The sequence below is a fragment of the Falco naumanni genome, chromosome 3 (assembly GCF_017639655.2).
Source record: "Falco naumanni isolate bFalNau1 chromosome 3, bFalNau1.pat, whole genome shotgun sequence".
Taxonomy (NCBI): Eukaryota; Metazoa; Chordata; class Aves; order Falconiformes; family Falconidae; genus Falco; species Falco naumanni.
Window position 1 is genome coordinate 63,359,221 of NC_054056.1, and position 21,772 is coordinate 63,380,992.

The 21,772-nt window shown below is 39.8% G+C and overlaps 1 protein-coding gene across 6 annotated transcripts in view; it reads left to right on the forward strand.

Moving 5' to 3' along the window:
- The window catches only part of MYOM1 (myomesin 1), a 79,043-nt gene that overhangs the window by 42,255 nt on the left and 15,016 nt on the right, over nt 1-21,772 (forward strand). For 4 of the 6 annotated variants that reach the window (XM_040587018.1, XM_040587012.1, XM_040587014.1 and 1 more), the window contains 17 exons: nt 1,079-1,200; nt 2,104-2,427; nt 4,040-4,236; nt 5,010-5,136; nt 5,861-6,045; nt 7,102-7,216; nt 11,651-11,807; nt 12,747-12,853; nt 12,975-13,019; nt 16,816-16,952; nt 17,795-17,939; nt 18,565-18,624; nt 18,894-18,961; nt 19,532-19,645; nt 20,310-20,397; nt 21,151-21,189; nt 21,283-21,388. In XM_040587018.1, coding sequence (XP_040442952.1) covers nt 1,079-1,200; nt 2,104-2,427; nt 4,040-4,236; nt 5,010-5,136; nt 5,861-6,045; nt 7,102-7,216; nt 11,651-11,807; nt 12,747-12,853; nt 12,975-13,019; nt 16,816-16,952; nt 17,795-17,939; nt 18,565-18,624; nt 18,894-18,961; nt 19,532-19,645; nt 20,310-20,397; nt 21,151-21,189; nt 21,283-21,388 — 2,136 coding nt within the window. The remainder of the gene's footprint in view (nt 1-1,078; nt 1,201-2,103; nt 2,428-4,039; nt 4,237-5,009; nt 5,137-5,860; nt 6,046-7,101; nt 7,217-11,650; nt 11,808-12,746; nt 12,854-12,974; nt 13,020-16,815; nt 16,953-17,794; nt 17,940-18,564; nt 18,625-18,893; nt 18,962-19,531; nt 19,646-20,309; nt 20,398-21,150; nt 21,190-21,282; nt 21,389-21,772) is intronic. The other 2 variants (XM_040587016.1, XM_040587017.1) reach the window with 1 other exon arrangement.

Genomic DNA, 21,772 nt, shown 5'->3' on the forward strand with positions numbered 1-21,772 from the left:
AAACTTGATTTTTCTAGCTGAGTCAGTCTCAAGGCATTAGCTGTAGCTCATAGTTTGCATTATGCAGTATATTTTGATCTTCTGAAATTTGTTTTCTGCACACATCCTAGTTAAAGCAAATGATTTGGAAAAGTCTGGTTGAATGGGTAGGGAAGATTCTGCTCTGAAAATTTTGATTCAGGTTTCATTTTTTTCACTACAATAAAATTTTCATTTTTGAATATTGTTTTCCATGTTATATTTGCTTTGTACATCATTGCATGACGTCAGCATTGCTAGTGGAAGATGTGACATTATGAAGCAGAACAAAATAAAAGTAATGTGAAATAAAATACACTGAAAATACCTATTGAAAAATAAATGTTGTTTTAAATAAAGTATTTACATTCCCCAAACTCAATTTTTCTGAAAGAAATTATTCCTGTCTTGGGAAATTTTGTGTTTTCAGGGTGAATACCAGAGAAAATTGGTGAGTGTTTTTCATGTGATCATTAGGCAATCCAGTAGAAAAAATATTCTAATAAAAGAGTTTGTCTGACTTAGATTATTGTGCTATGTACGAAAGCAAGAAAGTGAAATTAAAAAATCAGACACTGCATAGCTCTTGCACAATACCCTATAATTTTTTTTGAACACTGCAATTTTTCATTTATGATTGGAAGTGAATTATGGGAACTTGTGCTACAGGTGTCTTTTAGTTATGAAGATATCCCACAAGAAAATACAGAGCTTATGTCTGCAGATTTTTGCATTGTTTCCATTAGAAAGTATGGATTGTACATAATAACAGAAGTAAGTTAGACCCTCTAGCAACACAAAAACTTGTGTATTCTTAAGAAGGAAAGACTGTTGATATATGGTATGTCTGAAGAGACATGGTTTTAGATATTATCTTTGTTGCATGTGTGAGGTGCTTAGATACTTTCTGCATTCTGACATTCATTTAAGTGACTGGGGTCATGGTTTATCCTCAGTTTTCAGAAACCAGAATACATTTTATGGAAGAAATGCTTTCTTTTCCTCTTAAGTTTTTTTAATATTATTCATACTTTCTAATTCCTTCACTGGTTTACTTTAGATTCATTTGCCATGGGCTCGTCAATGGTGAGAAGTACATTTTCAGAGTCAGAGCTGTTAATGCAGCGGGGCTCAGTGAATTTTCACAGGATTCAGAGCCTATAGAAGTGCAAGCAGCCATTGGTAAGCTATTTTCCATTGCTCTTTTCAATTATAAATATGTTGGGGTTTAATTAAGTAAAGATGTTTTCAGCAAGTATTTGTAACTAATTGTTTTGTTTTACAATGCTATCCACAAATAATAATTTATCCATAGATCTTATGGTCTCACAGTCATAGTTTCACAGTCACTGCACTCTTGTAGACTGTTCACCTTCAACATCCAGTCTTCTTCAGGTGTTTCTTGTGAACCACTGTAAGAGAGCACTGCCAAGTTCACTTCATAGGTATCCTGGAAAATGGAATGGCATTCTGATTCTGTAATGTGGTATTTATCACCTCTAATGCACACATCCTATATACCATCAGTTACTAAGAAATTTGTTTCCATACCTAAATCTAATAATCAGTGCAATGTGTCTTTTGTAAACCTTCTATAACCCTGTGTGTTCTCCCTTTGTTGATTAATTATTTCTGTTTACCACTGCCTGAACTAATCCATAAAGATTAATGAGATTATCGAGCCACAATAAGTTGTGTGTCTGCAACACCCTCACTCATTTGTATCAAAACCGTGTACCTCACAGCCTTAGAGCACAGAGATACAGCCTATGGCAATTTTATGAAATCATCTTGAAAGGATCAGAAATATGACTTGGAAGATCTGATACAAAAACAATTGTAGCCAATGTAGATTACTATTAACTTTCCATATTTATTCTGCTTTGCTTGTGAGCAAGTTGAGAGGTATTAGGTGCATTTCAAATTTTTGTGAATGCAAGCTTAATGTTTTGTATGTAAAACCTGTGATTTGTCATACTTTGGCTGTATTGTTCACTGTATGCATTTCTTTGTTCTGTTGACTAAATGAAGAAAAAACAATATGTTCTAATTCAAAATGTCTTTGCTGTTTTCTGGCAATTATAGGGGGAGGATTGCTTCATGGTGTGTGTCCTGAACTGAGTGGTAAAGCTGGTGGACTAACAGACTGCACTATCAGCTGGGAAGGCATGCATGAGTCCTCCCAGCCTATCTTTGACACAGATGCTTTGCTAAAACGCAATGCTAAATTTAATAAAGACACACTACCCAGTAGCTCTGACAAACTGGGGAGAACAGGAGACAATAACATGAGAGAAATGGTTAAAGATGCTGTCACATCTGCACCACAAAATATTGCTGCTAAGCAGGCAAGTAAGTCTCGACCTGGGAAACTTTTGACACTGGAAAAAGTGACAAAGAAAGATACAGGTGAGAGTTAATAAAATAAATAGATTTCACTGCTTTGTTACATCCACTTCAGACAGTTATAACCTCTGCTTGTCCATGCCACAAGTGAAGGCGCTCTCCAGTGATGCATCTTCTATCAGACCCATTAATTACATGCTCCGTTAATATCATTGTGCATGGAATAGTATTGGAGACCACTTTACAAACTTAGTGACTACTGAAAGCGAAACCTACAAATGTGTTTACTAATTTAATAGCTTGCTTGACTACATATCAATGTATTATTTCTAAGTCACTTCAGTAATTTGTTAGGTGTTTTGTTACCTAGCCTCTGGGTTATGTATGTGTGAAGGAAAAAAAATTTGATTAGGATGGTAAGCATGTGTTCTGTTAGGATGTATGAAGATCCTTTGTGGATTTATACCTAAGCTGCAGCTTATCCTGTGAGACACAGTGCTAATGAACATTGTGTTGTATCTCTGACTGACAGCAGTATGTAGTGAGGAAAACCTATCAAGTTGCAGGTACACACACAAAATCGTGTTTTATGTTGTCAACACCTAAATACCCATTGTGCCTGAGAAATGTGGAGGCTTGAATTTCATATAGGTTCTGGTACCTGGCCAGTGAACTGAATTCCTCCCCAGGCCTCTGAAGTGAGACTCAAAAGTCTTATGCAAAGCACTGAAGAGAAAACGAAGTGGAGGCGCCTGGGGCTAGCTGGCACTGACATAAAACATGAAAGACAAAAGGAAACATCTATGATGTAGGATTTCTATCAAAAGAACTTAAGGGTCACAAGTAGGGCTCTTCACTGGTCCATGACATATTGGGTGTGGGCAAGCATTTCCCCACTAGATACAGAAAATTCTTTATAAGAAAATGGGTTGGGATGAAGTTAATGATTTCTGTGTTGTTAAAAAAAAAGTAAAATTAAAGAAAGAGACTAAAGAGACTATGCCACAGATTCTTTAATGTAAGTTCCAGTAACAGACATGTTCCCTTTCTGGTCAGTCTGCAGTGCCTATGATCACACTTCCTTCCACTAAAGGTAAGATCATGTGATGGGTGCAATGATAAAATTTGCATAGTGTGTAAATTTAAAAGAAAAAAAAACAACAAAAAAAAGAATGAACAGATAAAGTCCATTCTCAGAAGGGAAGAATGTGGGCCTATTTAAAAAAAAAAGATACAACAATCAATACAACAAATATTGTATGTGTGAAAAAAGGGTTTGCTTTCAGCAAAAGAAACCAAATCATTGCATCTCCATTTTTTTTTACTTTTCCTGTAATATTAGTTTTAGTTCCTCATTCTTCACAGTTTTGAAGCGAGTCGTGAGCACTTACATCAGAGCTGCAACTGCAACGCATTTTTTCACTATGTATCAGCTTGCTTCTCAAAAAACAAACAATCCTGAAAACTAATTCCTGTGCAGTTTAGACTTCTTCAATTGGTTTATGGAAGCTTTTATCCTGCATTTCTTATTCCACCTCCAGAAATTTCCCTTGACCATGTAAATATTGTCCTAATTAGGAAACGCAGGATGGGAGCCACCTGAATACGGTAGCTGAATGCCAGTCTAACTATCAAAATATAACTTCCTATTTATGTATTATTCACATTGAAACAGCTGCTCCATCTCCACCTTATGACATCACGATACTTGAGAGTGTTCGTGACTCGATGGTATTGGGATGGAAACAACCTAAAGTCATTGGTGGAACAGAAATTACTGGCTACTACGTGAATTATCGTGAAGTGGTTGATGGAGTTCCTGGGAAATGGATGGAAGCCAACATCAAGGCCATTAGTGAAAGGGCGTACAGGGTAAGAGGTTAATTTCTGTTATTGCTGTGGGTGCAGATAATATTTCCAAAACAGACCTGAAAAGCAGATTCAGATGAATTATGATTCAGTGTACAGATTGCTGTTCAGAGGGTTTTATATCTGTGATAACAAATTTATTTAGCTCTGTTAAACGTCTATGCAAAATGGTCTGTGCACTTATCTGTTAGTCTGGCACCAACTGTCATCTGTGAATTCACTACTCTAGACATAGCCTGATCTTTTGTAAGTCAGCCCCTCACAACAAATGGCATTCCTACTGGGCTTGGTGGACCTACCCCAGTGCTTGCTGGTGCTGGAACCAGCTCTGTGCCAGCTGTGTTCTGTGATCAGTTCTTGACCCAATTTAAAGACAGAGCTAGCTACAACCTTGTTGAGCTGCTTCACAAATGAAAAGCAATGCCAGGACTGAGTTGCACCCCACTGTGAGGACACCTCTTGCCTTAAGTGAACTTACTCCGTATTAAGAGACAGATTAATGTGATTGTTGAGCAATACCCTGCTCCCTCCCTGGCTACCAAAGTGTCTATCAATAGGAAAAAGGTTACAATTAGAGCATGCCGAGACCACTCATGTATGCTCCATTGTGGATTAGGGGAAAAGCCAAGATAGTTATCGCCTTATGTATGATGTCAGTAACGCTTTCATCTGTTCAGGCACTTAAAAGCACACTCATGGGTTCAATAATTGTCATTGTGACTTTTTTCTAAAGCCATAATCCAAAGTTAATAAGTACCATCTCGTTAATTCTGCAGATTCAAAACCTGAAGGAAAACATGGTGTACCAGTTCCAGGTGGCTGCTGCTAACCTGGCTGGGGTTGGGACACCCTCCCTACCCAGCCAGCCCTTCAAATGTGAAGAATGGACCATTGCTGTACCTGGTAGGATCCTGAGTGGGAGATGGAGGTTACTCACAGCCCAAGGGTGCTCTGCAGTCGGCTGCCTAAGTTCTCAATGCTTTCAGTTTCCAGGGGAGTCAGTGGGCACTGAAGTTCATACCTAGGCTTGAATCTCCATCACTTTGATTTAGTACATTTACAATGATACATTAAACAATCCATGTTTAATCAGTAGCATTTTACAAGCAGCTTGTATTTTCTTTATCTTTCCTGCTTGGCTCCTGAACTGTGTCTGCCACTTTGCTTCCTAGTTTAAATGGTAGGCATAAATACCTGTCTAAGGTACAGGGCAGAGAAGAATCTGTCCTGCAACCCTTGTCTCTGGTCAAGATCACTGGCCTTTTAACACTAGTTGAAATGAATGAGAACAACCTTCATTGACTTCAGTGGACTTTAGAGCAGTCCTTGAAGCAGCACATTAGCTTAATAATTAACTTATTTCCCTGAGTTTGGAGATTACTTATTTGTTTTGTTTGTTCATAAATATTTGATCAAGATACCAGCCTCAACGATTTTTTGTTTTTTTGGGGCTAGTCTTTTAATAGGCATGGGTTGTATTTATATCAGGTCTAGATATGATACAGAGGAGCTGTACATATTATGTCAGCTCTAGGTGTACAACATGGTGTCTGGTTTTGTTTCTGAAGTCTGCACTAGCTCCTTTGGGATTTGTTTTGATATCACAACTTCAACTTTTACCTTTCAGGGCCACCCCATGATGTCACATGCACAGAAGTTAGGAAGGACTCTTTGGTTTTACTGTGGAAGGAACCAGTTTATACTGGTCGTAGTCCCATAGTTGGTTATTATGTTGATATGAAGGAAACTGAAGCAAAGGAGGAACACTGGAAAAGTGTCAATGAGAAACCACTTCAAAAGAAATTCTTGAAGGTAAATTGCTTAAGATTCAAATACTGGTATAACAGTATAACCTTGAAGAAGTCAGCCTTCAATAGCATCTTCCTGTGCTGATCATGGTTCCATTTAATAAAAGACATAGTAGTCTATGTTGTGCTAAGGATATATACTTGTAATGCCTGTATAGTCAGAGAAGACAGTAACTCAGAAGACAACCTGGTATGACAAGGCTAAAAATAAAAGAAAGCACTGCTAAACCCAAATACCACTCTTGTAACACAGAAGGCATCCCTAGCATTTTCTGGTTCAAGAGCAAGATAGGTATGGCAACAGATGGCACAAAACCAGATGCCATGATAATGTGGCAGGTGATCATTTCTAATAGAAAGTACCTTCTCACATTTCACAGCAAGTTAAACCCAAGCTTTTTGCACTATTATGCTACATCATTTTGTGGAATGACTTCTAAATTAGGGTTCAGCAGTATCTCAGTTCTAGAGATATGTCTGAAGTAGTTTTGCTATTTGTATGCTTTTCAGAATATTTGAAAGACAACTCATTTTAAAGTGTGATCCTTTTATATAGGTTTAAAAGGAGTATCCACAGATGTTATAATGTCAGTATGATTCCTGAAGTCACTATAATTAAATCTGTACAATTAAATGCCCTTCTGTTTCTGAATAGGTGTGGCTGCCACTTATTACCCTGATAATTTCATTTTTAAAAGCCAGATCTACCTGCAGTAAAAGACTATGATGTTTCAGAGGTCAAGGTACATGAGTTAAAAACATCCTGTTCCAATAACAAGGCTCCTTTTGCAAAGAAATCGATGACAGTGATGACGCTGTCTAAACGTTAGCTATGCATACAAGGAAAGAGCAAGCCATACAGATTAGTCATGTCACTATGGAACTGGAAAAAAAAAAAAGAGGAAGAAATATTTGTCCACTGTAAAAGAAAGGGGAAAAAAAAAAGAAAAAAAAAAAGAAAGGAAATATAACTATCAAATATCCAGACTGATCTGTAATAAGTGTGGAATTAAAATCAGTGTTTTGTAACACATAGTGTATATATATTTGCTTCCTCCAGATAGGTGGCCTAAAACAAGGTGTGAGCTATGTGTTCCGTGTGCGGGCAACAAACCAAGCTGGTGTTGGGAAACCATCTGATGTCACAGATCCTGTCGTAGCTGAAACACGACCAGGTTTGTTAGAAATACTTCCTCTTTTTCATCATATTTAAACAGGTTCCTGTTTGTGTGATGTGTTTGCACACGAGCTGCATGCAGTTTGACCCCCCTCAAGTAAAACTTTTTTACTAAGCAGGAAATGAGTTAAGGGTAATATTTGACTTTCATGTCTGGTATATTTTAAGGTCAGAACAGATTGTCTAACACATCCAGGGATACAAAAATACAATAAAGCTGTCAGATTTGCATATAGCTATAGATAGATGCATAAGCAGAGGACCCACCAAGATCAGCTCGACCAAAAAAGGGTACAATTGTATATTTTGCCTTTCCTATAGTAAGCTGGTTGTTTATGCTTTATTGTTCTCCTTTCTTTAACTTCTGTAATATGTCTGAGGAAAGAAAGGGTCAAAGAAATTACTTTTTTTCCCTTGGCCTTTAAAATAAAGATTTCAAAAATGTAATGAAGTCACTTTGGAGGCCTCTCTCAGTAGGAATTAAAGTGCAACTTGCTGGAGTCATCCTTGAAGGCTGGCTCCAGCGTGGCTATAATGCCAGCAAGAAACACAGGAACTGGTGCAGAGGCAGAATCTCCACACCTGGAATTTCAGAAAACTTCTGAGTTTTATTTAGCTGTACAGGTAACATAAGTGACTTTGATCGAAGTCAACACCTTTTTGTCACTAAGTCCCTAACAGAAAACGCAAGCATGGGCTTATGGCTTAGTCATCTATAGACTATTTTAGAAGTGGAGGGTCCTACAAGGTGGAGAAACAAACTCCCCGATATTTTAACCAAATTTAGTATAAGGTCAGTATGACGCAAGAAGGTACAGAGGTACAACCCAGCCTGGATCCACCACACACCCTTTTCCCCCTGACAAGTTCCCTTCCTTCAGCTGCAGATTTTCATACCTGATCCCACCTGGGAAGGTTTCTAAGAGCCTTACCAGGACAGGAACGGAGGCAGGAGCGGGCTGTGGGCAGGCAGCAGGCAGGGCAGCGCGGGGGCCTGGGGCAGCGGGGCACAGGGAGCACAAGTGGCAGCGCGGGGGCACAGGCGAAGGAGGTCCCTAGCTGGGCAAACAGCCGACTGACCTGTCTGCACAGTCAGGCTGATAGCTGCTCCTGCCTGGAGGAACAGTCGGGTTTTATTTGGGCTGGTATTGACTGTGAGGTGTTGAGCAGCCATCACTGCCCATCAACAGTTCCCATTCCCACCTGGCTGCCTCAGGAGCATTTCCTTGGGATCATTCCCCTGTTTCTGACTCCCAGCTCCATTTTTACATCTCCTATTCCTGCAGCAGCACTGGCCCAGCTCTTATAAATGCCTGGTCTTTATGTCCAGGGTAATCCTGAGGCTGTAAGTCAAGAAAGTCTGAAAAAGGAGGTCTGAAGCTGGGGTGTAAAAGAACTGGAAAACTCAGAGTGGGGAGGCTGGGGTGACTGCCTGTGAGACCATTACAATTCAAAACAACACACCAATGTAAACTTGTGAAGATGATCATCATGACAGAAAAAAAAATTGTACAGTGATTTCCATGTTCACTTAAATGAGATGCACGCCCACCTGGCAATATAAACGTGAGCAGAACATTTGGTTTACAGACCTCACCAGTAGAGAAGAAGCTACATCTTGGGATCATGGCCTTTTAGCAAGTGAGGCCAGGCTTCACAGGTGTAATGTCTGAGGGATCACCAGCAAGTCAGGGTTTGGCACAGTGAAATCTCAGGGAAGCTGGAAATGGCTTACTTGTACAAACCCGGCTGACCCATATTTTGAGCAGAGATCTGCAGATATGGCATCCCCCAAACTAATCTTCTTAAAAGTATTAAGAAAGGACAAAAGGCTAATTAAAATAATTATTTCAGAAAGCAATCTCTTGGGGAGGCTGCCACCTTTCTTACTCAAACCACACAAATCTCAAGAACAATCATACAACTTTTTAAAAATTATCACAAGTCTTTGAGTGTTGCCCAATGAATTCTGCCTTTATTACCACCCTGGATGAAGACAAAATAGTGTCAGATCTCTCTAGACAATCCCTGCTAGTATGTTGCTTTTTGGCAAATGTGTAAAATCACAAGATGACTGAGCTGTCTAATCAAAGAACGTAAGTAAATAATATCCTAAATTAAAATATTTGCATACAACTGGTACTAACTGTCTTTATCCACTGAAATGTGTAAGTATAATGATGCGATACTTTACATCTACCTTCTCCTGTTTGAAAACCACATTTAATTTTTACAGTTATCTTCTAAAATTAAATTAAAAAACCCACCCATATAAACAAATACCAATCCAGGCTACCTTTGAACCCTAACTTTGTCTTTAGACAAAAGCACTTCAGTGTGTGTGTATATTACAGGAAGCAGGGGAAATGCAGACTGCAACTCTTCCCCATTGCTGCCCTCAGTCCTTGTGCAACTTTGTGCAAAGCAAAAATTGTGATTCTGCATCAGTCACTTGAGAAAGGCTTGAACCTCAGAAATTAATGGAACCTTGTCCTGTTCAGCTTTTCTGACTAGCTGTATTCAAAATGGTGCCGTTAACTGCAGTGTTTTGAGGCTGTCTGCTTTACCTTCATGCTGCCTCTTTCCTTTTAATGCATTAAACCACCCAGATAAATGGAGATTCGATATGACATCTAAGTATTTTATTTCTTATGATGACTTTAAGAGAGGCTCTAGGTGATATGTTGAAACCACCAAGCTGTCTAGAGGAGGGTAACTACGACTGCCTCTTTGGTTCCACTTTATAGGATAGATGGAGACCTCTAGTCAGTAATTTAAACAGATATTTTTTTTTACTCGTGTAAATATTAGAGGTAAATGCCATCATCATTTCTGGAAATAAATGCTATGTATTGTTATCATAATGAGAATGCCGTAAAACAAATATAAAACATCCTGTCCTTCAAATGAACCTTCTGGCTGTAATTCTTTGCACATTGCATAAACTGTCATAAAAAGATTCATGTGCTAATGATCTACAGGAAACTAAACATTAATGAAATGTCAAGTGATGAATTTGCATATAATAAATTAAATTATAAAAAATTTGCAAATATGTTGCTGCCTAGTAAAATATTTGTAGACCTTAGACTTCATTTATCAAATATTAGTACTGAGTGCTTCATTACTGCAAGGGTTGGTAAATAACAGTACCAAAATGGGAATATTAATCTCATCTTTCATTAAATGCTTATGCCAAATTATAAAGACTAAGAAAGCTGCATGTACACAAATTGTCATTACAGGAGCTACTCACAGTGCTGGAAAGGACCTGAATAGTATTAGGGTGATGAAACAGAGATCTCCTTGTATGCTTGAGGCTCATTAAGAATTATGCTGAAAATAAAGCATTTAATCTCAATGTCAGGAATAAGGCTTTTGTCTTTAAGGTACAATACTTTGTGGAAAAGTGTGTCATTAGCATTCTGGGCAGCCCAGAATTGTCTTAGGCTAAGTAACATAACATGAGTGGCCTATTCAGATGCAAGATCCAGCTCAGAGCTGTTTGGAAAAGGAGGCTGGACGTTCTCCAGCACCTCTCAGTGCACATGCTCTCCCTGACATTCTCAGACAAGTTGTTGAAATGAAAATTAATGCCACAGATGACGGGCTTGCTGAGCCTCCCAAATCACAGACAAAATTCCCTCAGCTTCACTAGGATGCGAGGGATCAGTATAGAGGTGCCTTTGGGTTTCTGATCTGAGATTCAGCCCCAGGGCCTTTTAGGGGACAAACTGGGTCACCTTATCCAGCTCAAGGACTGTAGGTACTGGCAAAACAGGGTGGGCGACTTAAGCAGCTAATTGCAAATATTCGCTCCCTTTGTGGGCCCAGGATTAATGCTGCAGACGGTAGCAGGGCCAGGTGCCAAGCACAGCAATTAAACCAACCTCCCGGAGTGAAGCCAGAGTCACTGAAAATGTGCCTCAGTTGCACAAGTGTGCACTGCTAGGGTAACTCCATTGTTTCCTCTTCTGCCTCCTGCACCTCTTCAAACACCCACATTTGCACACGGTATTCCCTGTAGAAGTTCTTATCTTACTAGAGAATAATAAAATCATGACGTATAACAAAAGTTCTGTCTACCCCTTACCATGGAAAATACTGCTATTTAATATTTCAAACATTTAGTGGATTTAAAAGCTTGCTTTATTTTTTTCCCTTCAGATTTTTCCGGAACAAATATAACTCTCACGTAGGCTTAGACTTGCTCAAATAAACCAGTTGATTTATGATGTTCTTTAATCTTTGGATTAGAATAAGAACAGTTCTTGTGAATCAAAAGATTGAGGATGCCAATGTTTGCAGCAGTTGATGTGCCAGCTGAGAAAATGGCAAGGATCTGTTTTAATCCACCCTATGAATGATATCTATATGCATTTGTTTCCTGGCTTCTCTGAGAAAATGGAATTGCCTTGTTCTGCTCTTTCAGGAACCAAGGAAGTGGTCGTTGATGTAGATGACAATGGAGTAATTTCCTTGAACTTTGAATGTGACCAGATGTCTCCAAACTCTGAGTTTGTTTGGTCCAAGAATTATGAACCAATTGCGGATGACTCCCGACTGAATATCGATACCAAAGGTGGAAAGTAAGAACCCTCAGGGGCAGCAATAGTTTCATGTTTGAGAGATCTAGACTGGTCACAGAAATCCATCCTTTTGGATGTATGACCTCAGTAAGAGGTACCTCTGCCTCCATTACTGTAAGGCTACTTCATGAGTATACTGTTCTCTAGCAAGTCCACATGCAGACCATTAGGAAGTTGTAACTTGCACAGAATGAGTCAGATCTCCTGTTTAGGCAGTTTAGTTATGTTGAGGCATAGGAGGGAAAATCTGTGTTCTGTCAGCCTATAACCTGTTAATCAAGGCAAATTATTATTATTACTACTATTCCTATTGTTATTATTTTAAGTCTCCAAAGGATAAAATTACTTGGCTGCTTGCAAAATGCTTTTGCCATGTAATACTCTCACAATTTTTGGAGGTGCTGTAATAAGCAAGACTCTCTTCTGACAGCATCACCACAGCCTGATTTGGTAACTTCTTAATGCTCTACAAGCCTACTCTGTTTCTTCAGGCTTTTAACAGAGAGGAAGAAGTGGCAAAGGCACAGGTTCAGCCTATGAAGTGCCTCTGTGCTCTTCTAGCTCTAGAAACCATACAGAAAGAAACGGTGCCTCACCACACTCATGGTATTGCATATGAAAATTGAATCAGCCTGTACTTAAATCTCCTTCCACGCTCACCCAAGACTTGACAGCGTGTTTTTAAGCATTCTTGAGCTAGGTTAAACTAGCTATCTCCAGCACTTTTGGTGCTATCTGAGAGTTGTGCCATCTCCACTTGCGCCACACGTGATAGGACCTACCCTGGTTTATACTGGCCAGAGCCCTGCATTTGCCTCTTCAGTCAGAGCAAAAGCTAATACAAGACTATTCTTATCTGGTGTTATAGACATAAGGGAAGGGGTTGGTTCAGACTGATCTCATCTTTCTATCAAAATGCTTTTTTTTTTCTTCCTAAAGGTCAAAAGCTATCTTTAAGGATCTTGGAGAAGATGATTTGGGCATTTACTCTTGTGTTGTTACAGACACTGATGGAGTCTCATCAAGCCACACAATTGATGAGGAAGGTAAACACAATGTCTATTAAGCATGTCTGTTTTGCTTTCACATCTGTTTTTCCCTCCTGCTGTGTATCTCAGACCCATAAGGCATACACACCTTGTATTATTTCTTTTATGTCTTTTGCAGAAATGAAACGCCTGCTTGCTCTGAGCCATGAACGCAAATTCCCAAGTAAGTGAATCAAATATGTCTGTAGGGAAATGTTCTGCATGCAGTGGGGTATCACAAAGCTCCTGCCACCATCAGCTGGGGAAGTCACTATAATATTTTCAAGTGAAAGTGGTTTTGCATTAAAAATCTAAGATTCCTTTATTTTTTTCTCTTTCCTTCAGTACATTTGGGTATTACTGATGTTCTTCCTGATTTGTTGCAGGCTACTGGTCTAGGCATATAGTAAGTCTGTATAACAGCTGGAGAATAAGTATCCCATTGGCTTTGTTTCTTCTGTGGAACTCAGCACACCTAACCTGATTTGAAAACCAGAATTTGAAAAATTCTCTAAGTTTGCTCCAACTGAATTTAATATAAGTTAAATTTAAGGTTAACAAAGCTGTAGTAAATTCTGATGTAATTATATATATATATATATATATATATGCAGAATTATCCTGACAAAATGAATTTCTCCCCTCTTTCCTGTAACACTTGACAATATGAACAACCTTCCTGCTGTTTAGGGTGGTATATTTGTCAACCCCACAGACTTTCCATACCTTTGTGATATCCTGATAGTAGCACAACTTGGTTATTTTCACTGGAATGTAATTTGAATAATTTGGAAAAAAAAAATTGGATTGTGTGATGAGTCCTGTTATACACAATGAGACAAGATGTGAACCTGGTCTCATGCTCTGCCACGGCATTCTCTTCTTTTTCATTCTAGGCATGAAAACTCTTGCTTATGTTTTAACATCTTCAGCTTTGCATATGCACTGATGGCACCTCTGCCAGCTCAGCCCACATTGCGCCTCTCAGCCCAGTCAATACTTGGATGCAGAAGTGGCCTTTTTGCCCACATCATCTCTCTCATTTCCTTCTTGTCTTTTCCATATCAGCTCTACTCTTCTCATCATATTATATCACCTTTTGACAGCTTAATGACAGCCCAAGCATCCCCTTGTTTACTCCTGCTCCTCCTAGTTCTTTCCTCCTAATTATATATTCACATTTAAAGACAGTCATCACAAAACCTTCCTGTTGTTGCATGTCCTGACGTGCCCTGACCCTTCTCTTCTGAGTGCTCTTCCATGCTCTGTGTTCATAACCAATGTCACAAAATAAGCTCCTCAGGACATAGATCATGTCATTTTTTTTTTTTTTTTTTTTTTTTTTTGCATTGTACTAGGTAACAGGACACTTCTAGTTGTGTATGAGCTTCCAGGTAGCACAGGCAATAAGGGAGATCATGCAGAATATATCTTTAAGGAGGAAACTATCTTACTTGCTTTGGCCATTCCAGGCCCTGTGGACACTAAAAAAAAAAATAAATACTACAAACAGAGGTTGAGATATACCTGGCTATGCCTATGAGGCTAGAAAAATAATGAGCTTCTATGGATCAACGTGAAACCTTAGTCATATCTCCAGATAATATGTTTGAGGATTACCCAGCTTCTTTAAAAAAATTAGTTGCTAGGCATTTCTGATTCAACATGAGCTCCTGTGTGTTGCTTTGTTTGTATTTCTGAACTGCACTTAATTGTAACTTCTGCTTAGAAATATCTGCAGCCTTACAGAATGCAACTAAGTATGGACATGATAGTGTACTGGTGCTAGGTAAAAATAAATTGTTCTAGCTCTTCAATTGAGCAGCTGCCTGAGGACTCCCTCTGAAGTCCTCAGAGTAACTTGTGATGCTATACAAATCGGATGTAAAACCTGGCAAGCATGATGGCTGGAAAATGCCTAAAGTGGCTGTCAGTCAGTGCTTATGGAAATAGCTTAAAATAAGACTTTTGCTCATGGAGGACTGTAATGCAGGTTTGTCCAGTTCATTTGGGTGGAGAAGTGAACAGCCTTTTCCCAGAAAAGAATTCTCTTGCATCCTTTCAGCCTTTTATTTAACAGCTTTTGAGACACTTTCCTCTTTTCGCTGTTAGAATAAGATATTCATAGTTAATTACATGCAAACCAAGTGGGTGTTTAAAATTGCCATAGAGCTGACAATGAGACAAAAGCAGTGCAGCCTGATATCTATTCACACCTTCTCCCTCTTACTTCCACTGTCTCCCATAGTATTTCAGTCGCTTTGTTTGGAGAAATTATGCAAGACCTGAGATTCCTTCTGTTTCTTATGAGCAAAGTGATGTGCTGGGTGAGAAAGCATCACATGCACCACTTGCACTGCTGAGGCACACTCCTATGGGGTCGTTCTTTGCCTTGCTCCCTTGTGGTAATGCCGTCCCTTCAGGCTCCAGGCTTTCCTCTTTCTGGTTAAGCCTGTGTCTTTTTCATTGAATCATAAAATCATCTAGGTTGGAAAAGACCTTTAAGATCATCAAGTCCAACTGTTAACCTAGCACTGCCAAGTCCACCATTAACCATATCCTTAAGCACCGCATCTGCGTGTCTTTTAAATACCTTCAGGGACGGTGACTCAACCATTTCCATAATTCTCTTTTTTCCCCTCACCTCCCAGAAGCCTTATTTTCACCAGAGATAGGTCCTGTGCTGCTCAGCAACCCGCAGGTGTGGGAGGGCGTAGATGCAGCAAAGGGGTGAGCGTGGGAAAGAAGGACGTGGGGGGTCCTTACTCTCAGACTTTGTTTGGCAGTGGGATGGGATGGCAGCTTTGCTCCAGAAGGCACCCCAGTTGTTTAGTATGGTGCCAATGGAAAGATGAGAGTAATTAGACACTGCTTCAGTCCCAGTCCTCTCTTGCTGTAGCCGGGCCGTTGCATACACGGAGCTAAAAGAACCAGCCCTGCCCTGGGATTTGTCTGGGAGGTGTGTCTTTACACTGTCACCAGGCTATATCATCAAGCATTTTGCAATGTGTTTGTACACTGTCCTCAGCTGTTCCATGTTACACCCTAGCAATGCAGACTTTACACTGCTGTGAAAGTGGAGACTGGGGGAGAGTTCACATACAGCATACGTACTTCCCAGAGTATGATTTCTGTGAAGAACCTGAGCATTCACTAAGACAGCTAAAAATGATGGAAGCCAATAAAATGAGCAATATCAGAGTCTAAATGATCATGTTTCATGTTGCTGATTAAGACATCTTCAATGAAAAATTAAAGTGGATGCAAGCTGAAGGCTTTTACTAACAAGAACAAGGAAAAATGGAAAAAAATTCAAAAGATACTAATATTATCTATGGTATAGTACCCTTTACACTATTTTTTTCCTGCTAAGACAAATAATTGGTCCATATGTAGGGGTTTCCATTATTTATAGGTAAAGAAAATGTATTGGGGAGATCGAGGGTATGTTATGATACATGGTAAATTCTGGAGGTAGAGGTACTGCTCAGCAAAGGATCAGAGTGCTTACAAAAATATCCCAACCTGCAGCTCAGCAGCTGACTTTCTAATCTGGCTTCATGCTTGGGGTTTATTTTTGTGGTTTTTTCCATTGAACCAGTTCACCGTCTTAGAACAATATCGTTAGGCAACTCATTAAACATGGGTCTGTGCCATACAGACTCACATCATGCTGCAGAGATAGTTGCAGTTTACCTTTGAAATAGCCTGGTATCAGAATGGAGCATAACTCAAATCCTGAACACTTCCAGTCTGTACAGACCTAGTGATTGAAGGATCAAAAGATTAAATCTTGACTCTCATCCCATGTATATGTGGGTGGAGGGGCATTCTGTCTATATGAAGAGCTGTCATAAGTTAGTTACCTTGCATGCAGTACCTGAGTATGAAAGGAAGAAGTGGTGTTCTGAGCATAGAAGAAAATAGTTGTTGGGGCACAGGCAAAGTATATGCCTTATTCTTTTCTTTCTTCTTTGTAGCTGTCCCACTTGCCTCTGAGTTGGCAGTGGAAATTTTGGAAAAAGGAGAAGTGAGATTCTGGTTGCAAGCTGAAAAACTGTCTGGCAATGCAAAGGCCAACTTTGTTTTTAATGATAAGGAGATTTTCAATGGAGAGGTAAGCCTTTTCATTGCTCACATGTGTTTGCATTTTTATGAGTATCAATGAATATTAATGTCTCTGTCTCAAATATACTTCCAAATAGCGTTCCACATTAATCATTTTCATGAGAAATAACATATGTAATTGAAAGCATCATTAGAAAGATTTTGTCCATAGTTCTGAGCTCCAGATGAATTCTACTGGGCGCAGTTTATAAAGTGGAGTTAAATGACTTCCTGCCATCCTTGTGAGTATCACGTTCCGTTAACTAGTGGCGATCATACGAGTTCCTGCAACAAAGTAGTCCCAGGTAAGCAGCTACTGTGATCTTGAAGGAGTCACTGCAGTAGCCCAGATTCATCCTGTCTCCTTCATCTATGGCCCTAGCAAACCTGTGTGCTTGGTTCTCACCTCTCTTTGCTGTTTGGAGGAATTTATTACAGCAGAGCATGTTACTCCCACAGACATGACATGGCATGCTTTTGTTGTAACACTGATGTCAGGTAGAAGGCAGAGATGGAGCACTCTACACAAAAGCTTGTAAAAGTATAACCATCTTCAAATAAAGTGTTTTTCTGAAGAGGTGCAAATCTAAACCTTTCTAATGAAAAAGAACATGGTACATACATACAACAGGCATGTCACGTGCTTGTATAGTACCACTAAATAGGCTTCACCTTTAACAGATTTCTTATTTATTTGGTTATACATTTAAAGCTGGAGCTAGAGATAGCAGGAATCTGAATAAGTGGGAATTAAAGAAAGCAGAATTTCACGTGAAGATACTATATAACATCTGACAAATATTTTCTGACTCTGATATCCATTAATCATTGCTTTACTTTCCATTCTTGAAGAAATATAAAATGAAGGTGGACCAGAAGACTGGCCTTGTTGAAATGATTATGGATAAACTCGAGGACAAGGATGAAGGGACTTACACTTTCCAGCTGCAGGATGGAAAAGCAACCAATCAATCCAGCCTTGTCCTAATTGGTGATGGTAAAGTGATCTATATTATGCAGTAGGCTGGAAAAATTATCCTGAGGTTACCTCAGCTGTCATCTTCACTTTCCACTGTTTTCAACACTAATAGATGTTCCAGTGTTTTTTCATGCCATATTGCTTGCCTGCCTCGTATAGTACAGGGCATGTGTGTGAACTGAAATTTTTAAAGTCCTGGGAGGGAGGGGAATTGTTACAGAAATGTAAAATATCGCAGCCTGCCATGGTTTGGTTTTCTATGTGTGGAACGAAAATTTCTAAAAAGCCCATTCAGCCAGGAGCAAGTAGTTGCACCTCCTAGAGCTCATGCAGCTTGTTGACTCTGGTGCCACTCATTTGCCTTCCTATTGAGAGCAGAAAGTAGCTGTATGATTGGGGGTTATGCTTCATCAGACATGACACATCAAACTTCTGATGACTGCAAGCAGCTAGGAAAATTGAGTTAGCCATAATCAGCTTCTGACACTTTGAAATGTTCAGTGAAAACCTGGTCCTATGGCAGGATTCTCATTGACCTCTAAGGGACAGAGCTGCACCTGACTGTTACAGTGACATTCAGCACCGTACAAATGGCACACCATGTCTAACCTTGGATTTTTTTTTTGCTGGTTTTAATTCCTAGTATTCAAGAAGCTGCAGGATGAAGCAGATTTCCAGAGAAAAGAATGGCACAGGAAACAAGGTGATAATATGGTTACTTATAAGAATCACACATGTGTTAGTCTGTTAAGAGTTTGTTTATATTTCTATATGTTAATTTTAAATAGATGTTTTTTGTTGTTATATGGTTGCTTATCTTCTGAAGGAGAAATAGGAAAATAAAACCACATTAAAACATAACAGTATTCTTGTCAAGAAAAACACATTTGTCTTTGGTTTTGTATCATGAATAGCATTGATGTGACCTTTAAAAATATATATTTGTTATAATACATCTGTATTTTTATACAGGTCCTCATTTTGTGGATAAACTGGGATGGGAAGTTACTGATGACTGTAACGTGATGTTGAAATGTAAGGTAAGGGGCAAGGAAAACATTGATTACAATGTTCAAAGCACTTTGACCTACCACTACTTAGATGATGAGGGTAGGAAGGGACTATAGATACGCCCTTCGCTTTTGTACTCCCAGTTGCATATTGGATACCGACAGAGCCTCTGAAGGCTAATCACGCTGGGGCAACTGCTCATTGTGTGTAGCAAAATACCTTGGAAGATAGCTTGAACTTTTTTCTCCGGGTCTGTCAGCCACCCATTCAGGAAAAGGCACCTGAATAGGAATGACAAGTCTTTGTAAATCCTGGGACTTTCTCATTTTTGGCCAGTTATATGGTAGAAATCCCCTGGGCAGGATTCACTGGTTCCCTGGGCTCCTTGAAGCTGCTGGCAGTCCTTTTCTCTTTCTTTCCATCCCTGCTGTTTTCCCTCTTGCATCCCTCATTTTAAAATGGAGGCCTGCAATAACTCACTCTGATCAAGTTGTAAAGCTCGCTGTCCTTTTATGAGAGATTGAACAAGCTGGCCCATGTACTAAGTTCCCCTGCTCAAATGAAGAGAACAATTACAATGTGGTTTTCATCCATCTTAGGTGGCTAATATTAAGAAGGAAACACACATTGTATGGTACAAAGATGACAGGGAGATAATGGTAGATGAAGAACATGACTTTAAAGACGGCGTGTGTACTCTGCTGATATCAGAGGTGAGTGACTGTCCTTGTTAGCCCTCAGCTGAAGTCAGTGTTACGAATTCAGATGAACGATATGATCTAATCTAATATTTCAGCAGAACAATCAAAAAAGGAAGTGGGTTTTCAAAATGGAAAAATGAGGCGTCTGCGTTCTAGCTGGAGCAAATGTCTGTCTATAACTGCTTGTTCAGATTGTCAGGAAATGATGACAGAAGAGATAATAAGCTTGTCACTTCCTTTCTATGTCAGTTTAACAACAGAATGAAACCACATTTATGTTTCAAATAGCATTTGGAAAGCGCTTGTCACTCAGGCTTTCCGAGGACCACCCTTGGAGTCACCAGAGGTCTGATCCCTACCCAGCCTTGCTGCAGGCTCAAGAGGGTGACCTGCATTCACCACTTCATTTCTTTGCTCTTGGTTCTTTGGCTGAGGAAGGGAAGAAGTGTCAGGACCCCCCGGGGCTGGAGGCTCCCCCACAGCTGCAGGCCAGGACCCCCCAGCCCAAGCCCATCCCACCACCCTGGCCAGCAGCAGGGCAGCTGGGGGGCACCGGGGGAAGCCCCAGCCTGGGGTACCTCCCTGGGGACAGGACATCAGCTGTGTTCGGGAGTAAAATCTAGACTTTTCTACAGTAACTGTTCTGAAAACTGGTCTTGCTGTTACAATATTGCAGTTTTCTAAGAAAGATGCTGGCACTTATGAAGTCATACTGAAGGATGACAGAGGAAAGGACTCCACTGAGCTACAGCTTAAGGACACAGGTCAGAGCCACTTTCTGCATGCTGTCAGCCACACCAGCTGGCAGCCTGGGTGCTCGCCTGCAAGCGGGTCCGGGGTACAAGCAATGTGTCCCCTTCCTGTGGCTTTGTTCCTCCTGTATACAAGGTCATCTCATTAGAAAAAATGAGATTTTTCAGTTCAAATAGTGTTTGAATGCAGCTTATTGCATCTGGATTCTGTCTAATTTTGGAAGAACATGATGACTAATGCTAAGTGAAATTATAATGGGTTTCCTCAGGGGACCATCAGTAGTGTAAGTTTACAAGTATAGAAAGAAATTATAGAATTACTTAATTTTAAAAGAATACACATTTTTATTATGTTTTGCCATTCATTTGTTTAGGGGCCTTCCCACTCAATGTGATTACTATATATTTAAAGTTTCACTTACGTTTCCAAGCAAGAGGCAAATAACTCTATCCATTAGAATGTATATAGATGGCTTAGCATTCCAACTGAATAGTGTCATTTACAAAAAAACCCAAAAACAAACCAAAAAGTTTTGTTCAGCTGCAGCAGTATTCATCAAGGCTGCAGTTAAATAAAGCCTGGAAATTGTGGATTAACAGGCTATATTGCTGCATTGCTTACGTTTCTAATATGCTTTATAAGGTCGGTCCGATTTCTTTTTCAACCCTACTGGTGAGAATATTTCAGAGCCAGTCCTTGTCCTGTTATTGACTTTGCTTGAGCTGCAGACACAGAGTCTTAGTCTCCGGATTTTATTTCCACAGCTTTTGCAGATCTGATGAATGAAGTATGCAGAAGGATTGGTAAGAACTTCATTCTCTCTTCGAATGAATGACTCATTGTGACACTCAATGAATGGCTGCACGGCTGGATAAAACCATGTGCTCTTCTTTCAGCTTTATCTGCCACAGACCTGAAAATCCAGAGCACAGCTGAGGGTATCAGACTGTACTCCTATGTTACTCATTATGTGGAAGATTTGAGAGTAGGCTGGGTGCACAAGTAAGTATGCAAGAGCTTTGCAAATGCCAGTGCAATTTTGGTTTTATAGATTCAGAAAGAACCTGGATATATGAGAGGGGCGAGGCCCTGGTTTCTTCTCACCTCTTATGAGTCCTTATCTCATATGAGTTAGTTTCAGTGAATTACGTCCACATGAAACCAGTACGAATCAGGTGTTGGTGGTGCAGGGCCCTCCTGTTGTTTCCCTCATGAGACAGATAGTCCCATGCCATGAGATGCTGTCAGGGCTGTGTTGCTTCAGGTGCTTCCCACCTCCTAAATGGGAGCTGCAGCTTTCCCTGAATCAGTTTTAAGAAGTGATGCAAATACAACCTGAGAGACTGACAAGCTTTAAAAGAGGCCAGCACTGTGGGTTCAGAGATA